Source organism: Triticum urartu, chromosome 2A, assembly GCF_056163025.1.
Source record: "Triticum urartu cultivar PI428250 chromosome 2A, HENAU_Tu73, whole genome shotgun sequence".
In the NCBI taxonomy this organism is placed as follows: domain Eukaryota; kingdom Viridiplantae; phylum Streptophyta; class Magnoliopsida; order Poales; family Poaceae; genus Triticum; species Triticum urartu.
The window spans coordinates 79,480,238-79,498,017 of record NC_141874.1 but is presented as its reverse complement, the minus strand read 5'-3'; the positions used below and the strand labels follow the sequence as shown (position 1 = coordinate 79,498,017).

The 17,780-nt window shown below is 43.0% G+C and overlaps 1 protein-coding gene and 1 pseudogene across 1 annotated transcript; one reads left to right on the top strand and one right to left on the bottom strand.

Moving 5' to 3' along the window:
* Positions 1-1,996: 1,996 nt before the first annotated feature.
* LOC147983898 (uncharacterized) lies at positions 1,997-4,737 on the top strand (annotated as a pseudogene).
* A 9,029-nt stretch (positions 4,738-13,766) lies between these two features.
* On the bottom strand, positions 13,767-15,555 carry LOC125535764 (S-adenosyl-L-methionine-dependent methyltransferases superfamily protein). Its single transcript, XM_048698838.2, has 2 exons — positions 15,089-15,555; positions 13,767-14,898 (listed from the first exon to the last, which is right to left on the bottom strand). The coding sequence occupies exons 1-2, from the start codon at positions 15,454-15,456 to the stop codon at positions 14,244-14,246; spliced, it is 1,023 nt and encodes a 340-aa protein (XP_048554795.1). The 5' UTR covers positions 15,457-15,555; the 3' UTR covers positions 13,767-14,243.
* Positions 15,556-17,780: the final 2,225 nt, after the last annotated feature.

The window sequence follows — 17,780 nt, the reverse complement described above, 5'->3', positions numbered from 1 at the left end:
TCCAGTGCTTGTAGTCGTCGCTAGGTAGTTTACAGACCTAGATATAAATTTTACTTCTAGTGTTTTTTGTACTACCTTGACAGTTGATGAATAGATCAAAAGTTTTCTCGCAAAGAAGAAGAAGAAACAAAGTTGCAAGTTGATAGGCCAAAGATGGACTATATGTCAGCATCCGAAGTGACCGAAAATCTATCTCTGCACCCGAGCTCATCTGCACCCGTTCTGACGAAAAAATCAAAACAAATACTAGAAAAATTCAAAAAATTCCAATTTTTTCTGTTTGGTAGACAATCTGATGAGTGAGGTCCGCTCCAATTTTCATATCATTTGGACATCTGAGGAGCTCTCAGTAAAAAAGACAAATTGGGGGTCTATAAAAATGTTTACTGTTCATGTACTGTTTTTGTCCGATTTGTGTTTTTTGCTGAGAGCTCCTTAGATGTCCAAATGACGTGAAATTTGGAGTAGGCCTCACGCATGAAATTGTCTACCACACAAAAATTTGGAAGTTTTTGAATTTGTTTTGATTTTTTTACGAATTTTTTCCTAACTGGGTGCAGATGAGCCTGGGCACCGAAACGCCCTACTCAAGTGACCCACTACTGAAAACCAAGCAAAACCATGACTAATGGTGGAAAACGGTTTATGCACCCATGCTGAAGAAGGTGATGGATTCGCTTGGGATGAATAAAGTAGTTTTCAGGCCCGAAACAACCTGGTAGTAGGTGATATATTATATGATCTTTGTATTTATGCCATAGGATCCATAATACTCATATCGCAACCTTCCTCGGCTTCTCCCTTCGCCGCTAACGACGAACGCTATCAGGTAAAACCCACCCGTCGTCGTAGTGCATGGTCCTCCTTTTTCCAGGTGCAACGGTGGTGCGGCTAGCGAAGCGGAGGCTACGCTGACCATTGCGGTCGACGATGCATCTGGTGGTGAAAGTTGCTAGGTGTTGATGCAGCGCACAACCACCAGTGAGAAGAGCGGGTGGTGCAATAAGTACCGGAAGCAGCGCCATGCTGTCTTCTCTTCTGATGAATCCTCCTTTCATGAAAATTCATGTCAGAAGCCGGAGAAAACTACATCTACAGTAACTGAACTTGACTCTAGGGTTCACTGTGGTCACTGTATTCACGAAATCGCAAGTTACGGTCACCGCGCTCGCTGAACCGGGTCACTATAAGTATACGGTAACCCATACCGTTTCGGCTCGTATCGTCCCGATTTGACCAGAAACCCGCTTTGACTCGCCAGCTATTTTGCATCCCCCCCCCCCCTGTTCGGTCGAGACGCTTCACCTTTTCATCGACGCCTCCGAGGCAGAGGAGAAGAGAAAGGAAAGGGGAAGCGATCGTGGTGCTGATCGGCTAGGGTTTCGTCGCTGCCGGCGGAGGCATCCACCGATGGAGCGACGACGGCCAGAGGGTTCGTCGACGACTTGAACCATGGCGCCTCGTCGCCGAGCAGAAGGAGACCCACCACCTGTGTATGGTAAGCCCCTGTTTTCTCCCTGAACCTCTGTAAAAAAACCCCCTTTTCTCTCTGAATCTAATCGATTTGAGGTCGATTAGGTGGTTGCACGCTCTTATTTTGCCTTCAGATTTTGATGTTACTGCTAGGGTTTCCGTTCTGCTATGGATTTTAGGCAGTTGATCTAGGGTTTTATGTAAATCTGTAGATGAAATTGATTACTTATCAAACTTCAGTCTTTGCATCAATTTTGGTGGTTATTTCCTTGGAGTTGGTAAAAATCGTGCATATGTCAATGGAGAAAACATGTGGTATGATTATGTGGAGGGGGATACACTTACTGTCGAGAAGTTAGAAGATCTGGTAGAAGAATTGGGCTATGAAGTGAAGGGGAGATTGCAAATGTATTACTGCATGCCTGGTAAACCAATGACTGAAGGTGGTCTTGTGAAGATAACTTGCAATGACAAATGTCTTAACATGAGGGCACATGTAACATTTGGGCACAAGTTTTTGCAAATGTATCTTGATCATGATGAGAGTTTCAGGCAGTTTGACTGGGATGATGTGATAGAGTTTCCCGTAGCAGACCTGCCTACTGTTGTTAGTCCTATCAAACCAATTCAGATCATTAAGGAGGAAGCACTAGAGAAGCATAAGCAGAAGATTCAGCAGGATTTATTGGACAGGAAAATTAAGGAGGAAGCAGTGGAAAAAATGCTGTGTAAGTTTGTCACTCATGTCACCATTGCAGATGATGCAGACCTAGCAGAAGAAGAAGCTGCAGAACAAGCTGCAGAAGAAGCACTTGTAGAGCAAGCAACAAAAGGAACAAATTCTGTAGAAGAAGCAGTTGCAGAGCAAGCAGTACAGCAGAATTATGCACAAGAAGTTGCAGAAGAAGCAGTTGCAGAGCAAGCAGCAGAAGAAGAAGCTGTAAATGAGGAGGAAGATGTGGAGCAGGGTGAAGAGGATGGCTCCGTTGCATATGACAGTCAAGGGTCAGTTTCTGATGTTGAAGTAAATGGAAGTGAACAAGGATCAGACTATGCTGATGAGATTGTAGATAGTGATTATAATGTCAGTGATGTAGATGATGATCTTAAAGATGAGACAGTGGAGGAGCCTACTGATGTTCATATTAGAGCAAATCCAGACCCTGTACAAGGATCCGATGAAGAAGACCTTGAGCTCCCAAATTCTGATGATGAAGCAGGTGCAAAGTACAAATTTAAAAGATTTAAGAAGGAAGATTTGCATGATCCACAATTCAAAATTGGACAAGTTTTCCAGTCACCAGAAATGTTTAGAAAAGCAGTGAGAGAATATGCTTGCAAACATAGATTTGACATCAAATTGCCAGTAAATGACAGGAAAAGAATTTCAGCAAAATGTCAGTCCCACTGCCCCTGGAACATTTGGTGTAGTTATGATAGCAGAACAAACTGCATGGTCATCAAGAGTTACAATGATGAACACAAATGTTCTAAGAAGTGTAAAGTAAAGGCATTTACTGCTAGATATCTTGCAGAAAAGTACTTGGAGTACTTCAGGGCAGATCAAGGAATGAATTTGAGAAATTTTGGGAGGTTAGTGCAAAAGGACTGGAATATGGCAGCTTCTTGTAGTAAACTAAGCAGAGCAAGGAGATATGCATTGAAGATAATCCATGGAGATGGGAGGCACAGTACAACATGCTTTGCGATTATGCAAATGAAGTTAGAATATCCAACCCTGGCAGCACATTTTTCATTCAATTGGACAATGAATCAAGGTTCAACAGATGCTACTTCAGTTTTGATGCATGTAAAAGAGGATTCCTTGCAGGGTGTAGGCCCATAATTTGTTTTGATGGATGTCATTTGAAAACTAAGTATGGAGGTGTGCTTCTGTCTGCAGTTGGCATGGATCCTAATGATTGTATCTATCCTGTGGCACACTGCATTGTAGATGTTGAAGATACTAACACTTGGAGCTGGTTTATGAGAACACTGAAACAGGATCTTGGGATTCAGAACACCTGAGCATGGACTGTCATGTCTGATAAGAAAAAGGTAAAGATATGTACATAGTTACTTACTTACATACTGTCATGTCTGATATTCACTTACTTACTGACTGACTTACAAAACTTACAGGGCCTAATAAATGTTGTAGAGCAGCATTTTCATGACTCAGAACACAGATTCTGTGTCAGGCACCATTGGCAGAATTTCAGAGAGAAATACAGAGGAGATGTTCTGAAAAACCAGCTCTGGAAGATAGCTAGGTGCACCACAACTGACCAGTATGAAGAATATATGGAAGAGATGAGACTTCTTGATAGTGAGGCTCATGCTTGGCTTGCAGAGAAGAGGCCTAACACTTGGGTTAGGGCATTCCAGACTGATTTGCCCAAATGTGATATTTTACTAAACAACAATTGTGAGGTTTTCAATAAGTAAGTGGTACATTTATGTGTTCATGTACTTGCTATGTGTTCTTCAATTGTTCATGCACTTGCTATGTGTTCTCTCTTCATAATGAATTAAGTATGTGTTATCTCTTCAAATACTTGTAGATATATTTTGGAGGCTAGAGAGTTGCCAATCATCAGCATGATTGATAGAATCAAGTCACAACTTTCAAGTAGACATTATAACAAGCAACAAGAGGCTAAGAAATTTAATGGTCCAATCTGCCCAAAGATCAAGAAAAGGCTTCTGAAGCACATAGACTGGTCTAATAGTTGTTACCCTACTAATGCTGGAGAGGGAATCTTCCAAGTTTCTTCACATGGTAGGGAGTACATTGTGGAGTTGCAGTTCAAGGAATGCACATGCAGAAGGTGGCAATTAACTGGCATTCCCTGCCCCCACTCCATAGCTTGCTATAGATATGAACTAATTGATCCTGAGGAAATGGTGCACAAGTGTTATGATCTTTGCAATTTCTCCAAAGCATATGCTCACATTATTATGCCTTGCAAAGACAGGAGGGAGTGGCAGAAAATGGGTGGTTGTGTAATTAAGCCTCCTTTGTATGAGAAGAAACTAGGGAGAAAGGCCAAGAATAGGAGAATGCAACCAGAGGAGGTAATAGCAAAGAAAGGAGGGAAAAAGATTACAAGACATGGCACAATTATTCATTGCAGCCATTGCAACAATCTTGGACATAATAAGAAAGGGTGCTCTGCCTTCAAGCAAGGCCTACCTGCAGCAAAACCTATGCAGAAGCAAATGAGGAAGAGGCCAAGAGCCACATTTGAAGAAGAAGAATAAGAACCTACTCTGTCACAGGTAACCTTTGCAAATATTTCAGTGCTCGATACATCCATTTTAGTTTGTGGCAAATATTTAAGTGCTCGATACATCCATTTTAGCTTGTGGCAAATATTTCAGTGCTTGATACATCCATTTTAGCTTGTGGCAAATATTTCAGTGCTCGATACATCCATTTTAGCTTGTGACAAATATTTCAGTGCTCGATACATCCATTTTAGCTTGTGGCAAATTTTTTAGTGCTCGATGCATCCATTTTAGCTTGTGGCAAATATTTCAGTGCTCGATACATCCATTTTAGCTTGTGGCAAATATTTCAGTGCTCGATACATCCATTTTAGCCTGTGGCAAATATTTCAGTGCTTGATACATCCATTTTAGCTTGTGGCAAATATTTCAGTACTCAATACATCCATTTTAGCTTGTGGCAAATTTTTCAGTGCTCGATGCATCCATTTTAGCTTCTGGCTAATAGTTAAGTGCTCGATACATCCATTTTACCTTGTTGCAAATGTATAGGCTACAACATAAGAACAAGCACCTGGACCATCAATGACACGGGCAAGTGAGGTTCCTGTTGTCACACAGGAACATGACATGCCTTCAATTGGAGCTCTTCATCCACATTCAATGATGGAAATCATAAGAAATGAGGTATGTCCATTGAACCTTGTTAAAAATATGATCTTGATGTGAAATACATCTCATGTTTCACTACTGTTACAGGCTCCTAAACCAAGGAAAAGAAAGGTGCCAGGACCATTGCCTGAAAGCTCTTTCCTCAAAGAAGATAGAGCTGTAATGCCATCTGTAGGCAGCAGCACTGCAACAAGATTAGGAAATCTTGCAGCTAGAGTTGAAGTGATGAGGGAGGCCAAGCAGCAAGCCAATGAAATATTGCATGAAAAGAGGTGTGTTGAAATCCTAGCACAAAGGGAAGCTGCTGCTTTGTAAAAGGCAGGTGAATCCCTTGCCAAGAAACAAGCTGAAAAGGCCAAAAAAGCTCAAAAAAAAGAAGCTTTCAAAGCAGAGGCAAGAAAAAAAAGAGAGCAAGAACTTGAGGCCAAGAAGCTTGCAACAGCAGCTAAAAAACAAGAACTACTGGAGGCAAAGAAGAGGGCTGCAGAAGAGAAGAAAGCAGCAACAGAAGTAAAGAAAATTGTTGCACTACAGAAGAAAGCAGCTGCTGCAGCAAATAAGCACAAGAAAGTTAACATGTTTGATGAATTTAGGTCCTAAATGACCATTTAATGTAATGGATGAAGTATTTTGCAATTTCTAGATGTTAAGACATGCTAAACTGTGAACCTTTCAGTATTGTATGCTTTTGAAATACTTATGTGTGTTATCAAGGAGCTATGAAATGGTGTTATCAAGTTCATGTTCTTCATTTGTTCAACAGTAAAATGCATGTTCAGTTCAGTACTGTTCTGTGTTATGAACTGCAAATTTTCAAATTTCAGTCTTGTTCCTTCTTGTCGGTGTTCAACAGTCAAACACTATTAGGAAAAGGCCTACTAGTGGCGCACCTGTTTTGGCTACTAATGGCGCACTACAGGTGCGCCACTAGTACCGCGCCATTAGTGTTTTTTTACTAATGGCGCACAGGTGCGCCATTAGTGTACCAGATACTAATAGCGCATCAAATAGAAGTGCGCCATTAGTATACCAGATACTAATGGAGCACCACATGGAAGTGTGCTATTAGTAATAATTTTTAAAAAAAAATCAGAATTTTTTATAAAAAATCAATTTTTTTCTTAATCTCAGGTCACTATGGCTTAATCTCGGGTAAATATGCTTAATCTCAAGTCAAATCACACTCTGTGGTCAAACTTCCCAAAAGGCCACCCATCCTCACACTACTCCAACCCGAGCACCTGTTTTGGCTACTAATGGCGCACTACAGGTGCGCCACTAGTACCACGTCATTAGTGTTTTTTACTAATGGCGCACAGATGCACCATTAGTATACCATACTAATGGCGCACCAAATAGAAGTGCGCCATTAGTATACCAGATACTAATGGAGCACCACATGGAAGTGCGCTATTAGTAACAATTTTTTTAAAAAAAATCAGAATTTTTTTAAAAAAAATCAATTTTTTTCTTAATCTCATATCACTATGGCATAATCTCGGGAAAATATGCTTAATCTCAAGTCAAATCACACTCTGTGGTCACACTTTCCAAAAGGTCACCCATCCTCACACTACTCCAACCCAAGCATGCTTAACTTTGCAGTTCTATCCAACCTCAGCACCAGCTCACTTCACAAGCACTTGTTGATATATTTATCATATCAATCCTATTAAACCTTGTTGATGTCTAGGACTTTGTTCATGTTCATGAGTATGATGAAATTTTGAAAAAATATTTCAAACTTCCCGGTCATATTACGTATCATATTTTTTTGAGACCAATTCTTTTTTTCTGTTACTAGTGGCGCACCTAGCAAATGGTGCGCCACTAGTAAGTTTGATTTTTTTTCATTTCCCCCCTCTAGATCTTAAAAGCCACGTATCTTTTGTTCTGTTAGGTTTTGGGGGATTTTGAAGATGTTGAACAATGTTCTCCCCGTTTAATTCGGATGTAACTTTTCGAGTAGATGATTTTTCATATAAAAACTTTTTAATCCGAGTTCGTATGCAAAAGTTATGCCCATTTTATTAAATTCCAGAGAAATTTTGCAAATAAAGTCGAAATTCATATTTGTAAATTTCCCAACAACTAGACCACATATCACATGGAAAACTTATTTTTTCTATATTTTTTTGACATTTCCATCATTTTCTTTTATTTTTTAAAAAACTAAAAAAGCGGTCCAGGGGGTGCATTTAGCACCAGGGTTACTAATGGCGCACCACACATCAGATGTGCCATTAGTAACCCTGGTGCTAAATATATTACTAATGGCGCACCTGGTGTGTGGTGCACCATTAGTAGTTTTGAAAAAAAATAAAAAAAATTGTTAGTAATGGCGCACCAGTGGACGGTGCGCCATTACTACTGGACGGTGCGCCATTAGTAGTAATGGCGCATCGTCCACTGGTGTGCCATTACTAACAATTTTTTTTATTTTTTTTTAAATACTAATGGCGCACGATGGGTGTGGTGCGCCATTACTATGTCAACTAGTAATGCCGCACTATCTCATGGTGCGCCATTACTAACAAAAAAAATTATTTTTTTTCAAAACTACTAATGGCGCACCTGTATCTGGTGCGCCACTGCTATATAGCAGTGACGCACCACATACACGGTGCGCCATTAGTGTCCATATTATCTATAGCCCTTTTTCTAGTAGTGAAATGCATGTTATCAAATGTGAAATGTCTCATCAGTTCATGCCATATAATAACATTTTCCACTTCTCTAATTTCCAACAGCAAAGCTGTCTCCACAAATATTACTGGCACAAAGGTTTCTATTACCACTGACATCAAACAACACAAAAGTCTCCTTCTTACTTAGCAATTGCCAACATTCACAACAATCACATCCTAACTAGAACTAACACTAACACAAAGAGAATTGCAAATAGCAGTACAACTGCTATCTTCATTACAGCAACCAAGTCTGTAACATCTCCTGGAAGTGATTTTAGCAGCAGCAGTATCTTCATCATATCTTCAGGATCCACTTCTGTCGTGTTCTTCTTTTTCTTCATCTCTACTACTTTATTATCCACAGATTCACCTCTCAGATGTCCATTTACCTTCAAATAATCAATGTAACTAGCTTCCCAGTGCCAAAAGTTGCAAGGTTTCTTCCCTACCTATTTCACAAAATCAAGAACAAATCTCAAAATCAAATCAAGAACAAATTTGAAAATCAAATGAAGAACAACATCCAGTCAATGTTCTTGTACTAACCTTATGATTCATACACTTGTACAAGATCCACCCAGGATGCTTTTCAGTGGTGGACTCAAACCTCCTAATCTGGCGGATCTTGCAATCAGGGCATTGGATCAAAGGAAGCCAACCCGCACCAGCCCCCGATGAGCTACCCGCGCCGGACATGGGAGCAGAGGATGCAACTGTTGGATCCAAGCGACAGGGGAGGGGATGAGAGATTGCGCTAGGGATTTAGCAGTCGGATGAGGGGAACGAGAGGGGAATCGACAGGGGAGGGGAGAGGATGAAGAAACCCTCGACGTGTCCTGTATAGCTGGCAAGTCCAAGCGTTTTTTCGTTAAATTCGTCCACGTGCACGTGATACGAGCCGAAACGGTATGGGTTACCGTATAGTGACCCGGTTCAGCGAGCCCGGTGACCGTAACTTGCGATTTCGTGAATACAGTGACCAAAGTGAACCCTAGAGTCAAGTTCAGTTACGGTAGATGTAATTTTCTCCAGAAACCGGCTAGTTCTGTGTGAGCAGGCCGATAGAGAGGTAGATGGCGATAATGACAGTTGCGCTTGACGCTTTGTTTTCTCCGGGTGAAAACCAATGGTTTACCCTTCAAACTAGATCATTCAGCATTGACATCCCCACGTCATTTGCTTGTTGAAAAGTTTTGGCTCGAAGTTCAGCTTCTAGGGTGATAGCTCTAGGTTTGACTTTGTTGATGAAGTGCACGAGCATGGTTTCTTCTTGAAGTTGTTTTTTTTTTTGGCAAAGCAAAGTTATATAACTTAACGGTGTACGGGCAAGTCGCATGAGACACAAGCAGCCACGGCAGGTGGTATATTAGTGTTTCAGCCTATGCTATCATTCGGCAAATATAAAAGACCAATCTTGGCTAGTTCATGTTCATGTGCTTATAGTGTTTGCACTATGACGACTGTTTAGAAAACCACATTTTTAAGTGAAGTTTGGTATGTTGAAGTTGTTGCCTTGAAGTCTTACACCCGTGACCAACGGATTATGATCTATGACAATAGGGCTTGCGATAGGATATTTCGAAAATGCCAATTGGACACAATCATTCCACTTACATTTTTTTAATCTGAAACACCTTGCATTTCAATTACGAGGGATCGACCAAATCGGCGGTCACAACACGGATTACATCAGTCGGGAACTCGGACAGCCATACTTGCTGTCCATCTGAGCTAACCCGACACCCAGAACTAGCTAGCACATGTGCAGGGACATTGAAAAACAAGGCGGCGAGATGTAAACAGTACACGAGCAAATAGCCCGAGCCCCATTTCAAATACCATCCGATACTACAAACGGTCTCTGTCGATGGAGGTTATTGCACCGGCACAAACGTCCACAGTACGACAGAAGGACAGGCCGCGGGGGAGACCTCCCTCCTTGAAGACTGCCTGCCTTTCCTGGACCGATTCGGATGAATGAGGACGCGTTGTTGTTGCTGTGGTCCAGATGAAGCACCGTCCGAGATTTGCCATGAATTCAGGGTCAGCATTTCACAACGCCCAGCAACACCTGCCGCTGTTCTACTAGAGTACTATTACCTGAGTAACACAGCTTCTGAGATAACTTACTTTGCCCTTATCAACAAAATGTTAAAAAAAACAGGACAAAACCATGGATTTTCACACGGCGAAAATCGCCAGAGAGAGCGGACGGACAACGTAATGTCATGGACAGGCACACGAAGGTCGAACACCGTGGATTCATTTATGAAATATCATGGATACAAGAGGGCAGCACTAGCCCCACGAAACAGGAATTAAACGAGCTGCAACTTGATAGGCCGAAGATGGATGGACCAGTCAGCTCAGCAGTCGGCATCTCAAGAAACCCCCCAGCTAGAAAATCAGGCAGAACCCATGACCAGTGATCGAAAAGGCATATGCTGATACGCTGTGCCGAAAACGGCCGTGGATTCTCTTGGAATCAAGAGGGTCGTTTTCAGGCTCGCAACGACCCGGTGGCTGGTGAGATACCACAAGATCTCTGTATTTATATATAATCAGACAAAGGATCCAGATTTCAGAATGAATGGACTCCACTCCAGTGGCACCAAACAGTGTGCTCTTTACAGCAGGTAAATAAACATCTCCACAGCACTTGCAACTTGGGATTTTTGGCGCTACGGGCGGTCTTCGCTAACGACAGAGGTAAAACCGGGTCCAAATGCACATTTAGTGTCAGGCACAGAGACACTCATACAAAACACAGACATGGCATGTATGACAAAAATCACACAAGGAAACATGGATACCAGGAGGCACATAACATCAGAACATATAGAATAAGATCATGCCGGTTAATAAGTTATAGATGTGCAACACTAGTTGTAATAGAACAATGATTGGCCTGCACTCCACATCACCATCAATAAAACATAATAAGTGCTAATAAACATGACTGATCACCGGCACCAACAACTAGGACAAAATGTAATGCAACCGCATGCTACGAATTGGTCTTACAGCAAGCAGGCACACAATCCTAATTTTGCCAAGGCAGGAAGCATCAGATATGTTCATCCTCATTCACCACAAAAAGAGATATTACTGTTCAAGGATATGACCCAAGGTGGATAATGGATAACAAATATTGATGCTCATAGGCATCTAACTATTCACCAAGATACTACAGCATAACAAAGTGTAATTTCAAAACTCATTGATCAGATAGCCAAATCGTTAAATACAGAGTTATCATTGTCACAAACCTTGCGTGATAATTGCTGCTAGACCATTGTAGGAAGCTGTTGGGCTAAAAATGAGTAACATATCAGTTTGACCTCAGCTACTCGAAAAAAACTTCCAGACATTACTAAGATTACAGTACCACTGATAATTGCTGGTAAGTAAAGCTAAAGAATTCAACAACCACTCACCAAAATGTTATGGGACTCTGGCACAATGGTACCTCCCCGTAATGATTTTTGTGCACATTCTTCAACTGGGAACTGAGCAAACATTGATCCCAGTCCAATGTCAAAACTCATTAGCGTACAGCGCATCATGGCTTGCTTTTTTGCTTCGTGCATAAAAAATTGCAACTAATGGTAAATGTAGGATCATTGGGCATCACTAAACATCATCATAGATAAATCTTAAATACTACTCCCTCCGTCCGGAAATACTTGTCATCAAAATGAATAAAAGGGGATGTATCTAGATGTATTTTAGTTCTAGATACATCCTTTTCTATCCATTTTGATGACAAGTATTTTCGGACGGAGGGAGTACTAACATAGATGGGTTGTCTTAGATGCCACGTAAAATTAAAGTGTATTTCAACGGCATATGTATGAATGGTCTTGTGGCAAGCAGGGAAACAAAGATGACTGGCAGACAAGTGATACTCCCTCTGTTCCAGAATATAAGGTGCATCAGTTTTCCTAAAATATCAACATCTACAATACAAAAGAAGTAAAATATGAAAATACTTTCCTGATGGATCTAATGATACAAAATTGGTACTGTGGATATTGATACTTTTTTCTAAAAACTTGGTCCAACATGCACATGATTGACTTTTGGAAATGCTAATACACCTTATATTTTGGAACGGAGAGAGTATATCCTAATTTTGACAAGCTAGGAAGGAAGAAAGCTGAACAGATATGTCCACTCTTAGCCACTACACAAGCTTAACTTGGTGGATTCTTTTGGAACCAAGAAACCCATTTTCAGGTTCGCAATAACTTGGTGGCTGGTGGTGGGATACTAAAAGATCTCTGCATTTATAATCAGAGAAATGATTCATAATCAATGATGGACTCCCCTAGCCCACTGGGACTAAATGTTTGCTGCTTAGAGTACATAAAACAGTTTTGGCCTCACTCAGGCTTTTTGGCACTACATGTCATTGCTAACAGCACAGATAAAGCATTATAACCAGTCACCAAACACTGTCATTATACTTATAGACTGGCATGCCATTTATGAAATCACACCGAAATTCTACACGAGAAAACATGGATACCAGGATGTAGATGACATCATAACATACAGAATAAGATCATGCTGATTAAAAAATAACGTGCAATAAAAATGGTAATTGAAGAATAATTGGGCTTCACTCCACATCATCATAAACAAATGAAAGTACTAATGAAGATGAGTGGTCACCAGCACTAACAACAAAGACAAAATGTAATGCAACCGCATAGATATGAGTGTTCTTATGGCAAGCATGTGCACAAATATAAATGACGGACTAGTGATACAATCCTAATTTTGACAAGGCAGGAAGCAAAGCTGAAAATCAGATATGTTCATTTTTAGTCACCACATAAAAGAGATAGTACCACTGCCAAGGTGGATAATGAATGAATAATAAATATAGATGCATAGGCATCAAACGATTTACCAAGATACTCCTACTATAGCATAACAAAGTGTATTTACCCGCAAAAATAATAATAACAAAGTGTATTCCAGAACTCATCGGCAGGCCTTTCACTAAATTCAGAGTTACCCTTGTCACAGACCTTACGTGGCAATTGCCGCTTGATGGTTGTAGGAAGCTGTTGGGCTACAAAATGTATAGCATATCTGTTTGACCTCAACCACCGAAAAAATCTTCTAGCCATTACTAAGATTATAGTACAGCCAAATTGGTGGTAACAAAAGCTAAAGGCTTCAACAACCAGTCACAAAAATGTAATGGGACTCCAGCAGAATGGTACCTTCCCATCATCAATTTTGTGCACATTCTTCAACTCAGAGCTGAGCAAACATTGATTCCAGTCCAAAGTCAAAACTCATTAGCGTACAGGGCATGGCTTGATTTTTTTTCTTCATACATCCAAAATTGCAACTAATGGTCACACAAGGATCATTGGGTATCACCCACATCATCATAAATAAATCATAAATACTGACAAAGATGGGTTTTCTTAGGTACCAATAAAAATGTATTGCAGCCGCATATGTATGAATGGTCTTGTGGCAAGCAGGCAAAGCAAACAAAGATAATTGGTAGACAGTTGACACTACCCTAATTTTGACAAGCAATGCAGGAAGCCAGCTGAACAGATATGCTCACTCTCAGTCACCCAGAAAGAGATAGTACCAATTCATGATAACGCCAGTTCCAAGGTGGATAATGAAGAATAAATATAGATGTACAGATCAAACTATTCACCAAGATACCATAGAATAACAAAGTGTATTTCAGAACACATTGATCAGATAAGCCTGTCATTAAGTACAGAAACAGGATAACAGGGTTATCCTTTGTTACAATTTACTAAACCTTGTGTGGTGAGACAATTACTGCTTGACCATTGTAGGAAGCTGTTGGGCTAAACAATGTATAACATATCAGTTTGACCTCAACTACCGAAAAATACTCCCAGATATTACTAAGATTACAGTACACTGATAAATGGTGGTAACTAAAGCTAAAGACTTCAACAACTCACCAAAATGTAATGGGACTCCAGCGCAATGGTACCTTCCAATCAGGAATTTTGTTCACATGATTCAACTCAGAGCTGGGCGAACACTGGTTTCAGTCCAAAGCCAAAACTCATTACCGTACAGAGCATGGCATGTATTTTGCTTCACACATCCAAAATTGCAAAAACAGAAACCAACTTGTCTATCTTCCTGTGCCATCAAGATCTAAACTTTTGGCCTCCGAAATTCAAACCATATCTCATAATGGTTAAACAACAAGCTGTCATGAGTGTGCTTCCCAACATATTCCAGCCCCAATTCCGTAAGTCGGCGTGTGCACTCATCTCCACCCAACCTTGTGCAAAACTTAATGTTATGCGACACAAAAATCCTGCCTGTCTTTGGCCTCAGCTTGCCTGCAAGCCTCTCAAGCCCAGTCCAAACAAGGTCACGTGGAATGTGGAGGAACGCGGCACTAGAATAAATCAGGTCATACATAACAGTATCCCCAAACTTGCTGAAATCCATATCCCCCCCTCTCACAATCATCGGTCGCTTGTACAACAGCCCCTGCGACGGCAGTTCGTACCGAAGCGCAGCCATGAGGGACAGCTCATCCTGCTCCAGGCAATGGAATCTCCCAGCATCGAGGAACCGGATGAAATGCAGACCGACACGGAGCGTCCCGCACCCAATTTCAAGAACCTGATCTCTGGGCGCGAGGGCGGAGGCGTTGGCCAGGAACTCAAACACATCCCGGCCACCGGCCCATGGCTCGCCGTAGTTACTGTGGTGCTCCTCGACGAGGAGCTCCCCGGGGCAAGGCAGCGCGGTGTGGTTGGTCGCCTCTTCTTCGGGATAATGAGAGATCCCATGGTGCCTGCAGTGTGGCCAGGGACAACATTGAGATGCCAATTTCACTTTCTGAAGCCCTAGGACTAGTAATGTACTAGGGGATTACTAATAACTCGATCGCAGCAGAACCTGGTAAATCTAATCCTGCTTTACGGCAAGGGGAAGCATGGAAATGTAGGATGGCGTGGATTGGGTAATTGGGGGTAGAGTATTACCTGTTGAGGTCGAAGAGCTGGCGCTCGCGGGTGCGGGGGTTGATGCCCTTGCGGAGCTCGTGCCAGGCGTCGGCGGAGGCGAGGAGGGCGAGGGAGTTGGAGGCGAGCTGCGCCTTGAGCCAGGCGACGTCGTCGGGGAAGGTGGCGATGGGGGCCGGGGCGGCGGTGGTGGTGGTGGTGGTGACGCTGGTGGTGGTGTGGGTGGTGACGGGGTCGGAGCAGGCGCAGAGGTGGGCCCCGGAGGAGGCGGAGGGGGACGGGAGGAGGAGGAAGACGAGGAGCGCCGCGCAGGAGAGCAGGAGGAGCAGCGCCGGCACGGTGAGCAGCCGCGCCGTGGAGCCGCCGCCCGACGCCGACGGGAGCGCCATCGATCGCCGCGGGGTGGGTCAGGATGGTGGGGAGGGACGGTGGCGCGTGCTGCTGCCGGTGGAGTGCGTGGGTCGGTCGGGTTTGGTCTCGTCTCGTCCGTGCCGGGTCCGACGCGACGGTTGTCGCCCCGCTACCTGGCCTGGTTCGACCGCTTCGCACGACGCACATGGGCCCATGTGCAGGCTGCAGCTGACATTTATTCCTTCGCTACACCTATGGACAGCAAGCAGAACCACAAAAATAAAAAGCGAGCAAACCCACAAAGTCTCTCTATCTCAAAAACAAAAAAGCAAACCCACAACAATGCCACGCGGTTTAACTTAGTTTTTGGAGGTGCTGACGAAGACCTTTTGGATGAAAGGAACAATAGAAAAAATGTGAAAATAGATGGAATGTTTCTACGTATTTTAATCTCTACTATTAAAGAAGAATCGAACGTCGTGATGGTTTAACCCGTGCTCCCCACCCGCATCAAGCGCTTCTTCCGCGCGGTAAAAACAAAAAACAAAACAACCGCGACCATATGACCTTCCCTCTCTACTCGCCATGACCATCACACACGAGGCCACGATCTCCCCTTCCCTCTCCCAAACCACCCGCCACAAGGGCATTTGGAGCACTTGCGTCGTCCGCCCCTCCCTCCGTTCACCCTTCAATCCTCCTGTCTGCCGCGCCCCCACATGGTCCTCATCGCCACTGCTGACCCCTCCCCCTCCCTTGTCCCCGCCTCCCCGCCTCCATTGACAGCTCCCATGGTGAAGACGTCTGCGCGCACCCGCCTGCAAGGCTTCTTCTTCCCGACTTCAGCTATGCGCGTACCGTCTCCTCCTTTGCTCCAAGCTTGGCGCCATGTGTCTGTTTCAGCACATGTACACCCTGTAGCCGGAGCTGGGAGAAGAGGACTTGGTCGACCGCGGCGGCCGCAGATATATGCCCGCACCGTCGCCACCGGGTTGAGATTGGATGGCGTTGGGCAGAAGACCGGCAGACATACAAGATTGATACGAGGTAAGATGTCGTTTAGTTTCTCATACAACAATTTTTTTGGTCCATACTATGACTATAACTGCTTCTTTTGGGATGCTTGGAAAATCCGAACATGTGTAGGATGACCATGCTGCAGAGGACGATGACAGGAGAAGCTGAAGAAGGAACGTTTGTGCTATTCTTCTTAGCAACGTGAGCTCTTGCCCTTTTGATTCGTAGAATGCTGAACTGACCACATGATACATCGCTGCTTTAATTCATAGATTGTTGACTTTCCAACACAGGTTTTCACCATGAGCCCATGATGGTTCATAGGTTGCTGAATTCTGTAACCCATATACCTGTATAAATTGTACAGCAAAAGTGAAATGTGGGCAATTCCAAATTTGTTTGAGGTTCCAAAGGCACTTAAGAGTTAAGACACTATAAGCCTACCAATATTGGGAGTGTCTATGGCCTATTCGCATTGGAGCCCGAGCCTGCAATGCCGAAAAATTGGCGTTGACAAGATATGTGGGCGTATTCTTGGATCAAGGCTAATTACTTGGCGTGCTGATGCTAGCCCAACTTTCCTATGCAATTTCACGTCAATTGCTGGCGAGACAAGGGAGGGTGAAGTGTTCACTTATTTTTTGACACGCCCCCGATTTGGCATGGCCAGCTCGGGCATAATCCAAATGGGATATATATGTTTGTGTGCTTTTAACCCACACACTGTTTGCAGCAAAAAAAATCCCGGAGAGAATCTGTTTATTTGTGTGCAAATTGAACTTATCAATCTAATGCTGTGAAATCGGCTGCTGCTTTCTGTAAAAGAACGTAACGGCCTCAAGCAAACTGTTGTTTCTCGCGCGCGCGCGCGCGCGCGTGTGTGTGTGCACGCTCCCGCGTGCTTGTGTGCGTGTGTACACTGACCACAGATATGATGATGGAGAACCCACTGATAATGCATAAGCGGCTGCAAATGGTGCATTGGGGTTTGTGGAATTCCAGGGGTATCACTGTCGCTACAATTTCTTTTAGGATTTGGTGTAAAGTATGGTAGCGGGGCACTTGAGCATGAACCATATTGTTGTAGAGTAGGAACCGGGTCTACCTTCAAAGAATAGAACCATTGCAGCCGCATCCTACTTTGCATCGTTAGCTAATTCCACCTCTTTTATCCTTCCTGAGTGGGTTATTGGATTGGGAGCTGCGAGTGCTTTTTTTGGTGTCATATACCAAATCTTATTTTGAGTTCATCAGTTCAGTCCAATCTTGCAGAACAGAAACAGGCAAAGTACATATACATATTGCATTTGATTGACTTTGTATGATGTTTCCAGGAACCACGCTG

What these genes read in the sequence shown, in the direction of transcription:
- LOC125535764 (XM_048698838.2), bottom strand. Translation starts at nt 15,456, where the DNA reads ATGGCGCTCCCGTCGGCGTCGGGCGGCGGCTCCACGGCGCGGCTGCTC. An exon ending in CAGCTCTTCGACCTCAACAG is followed by an intron (nt 14,899 to 15,088) that starts GTAATACTCTAC and finishes GCCACACTGCAG; the next exon opens with GCACCATGGGATCTCTCATT.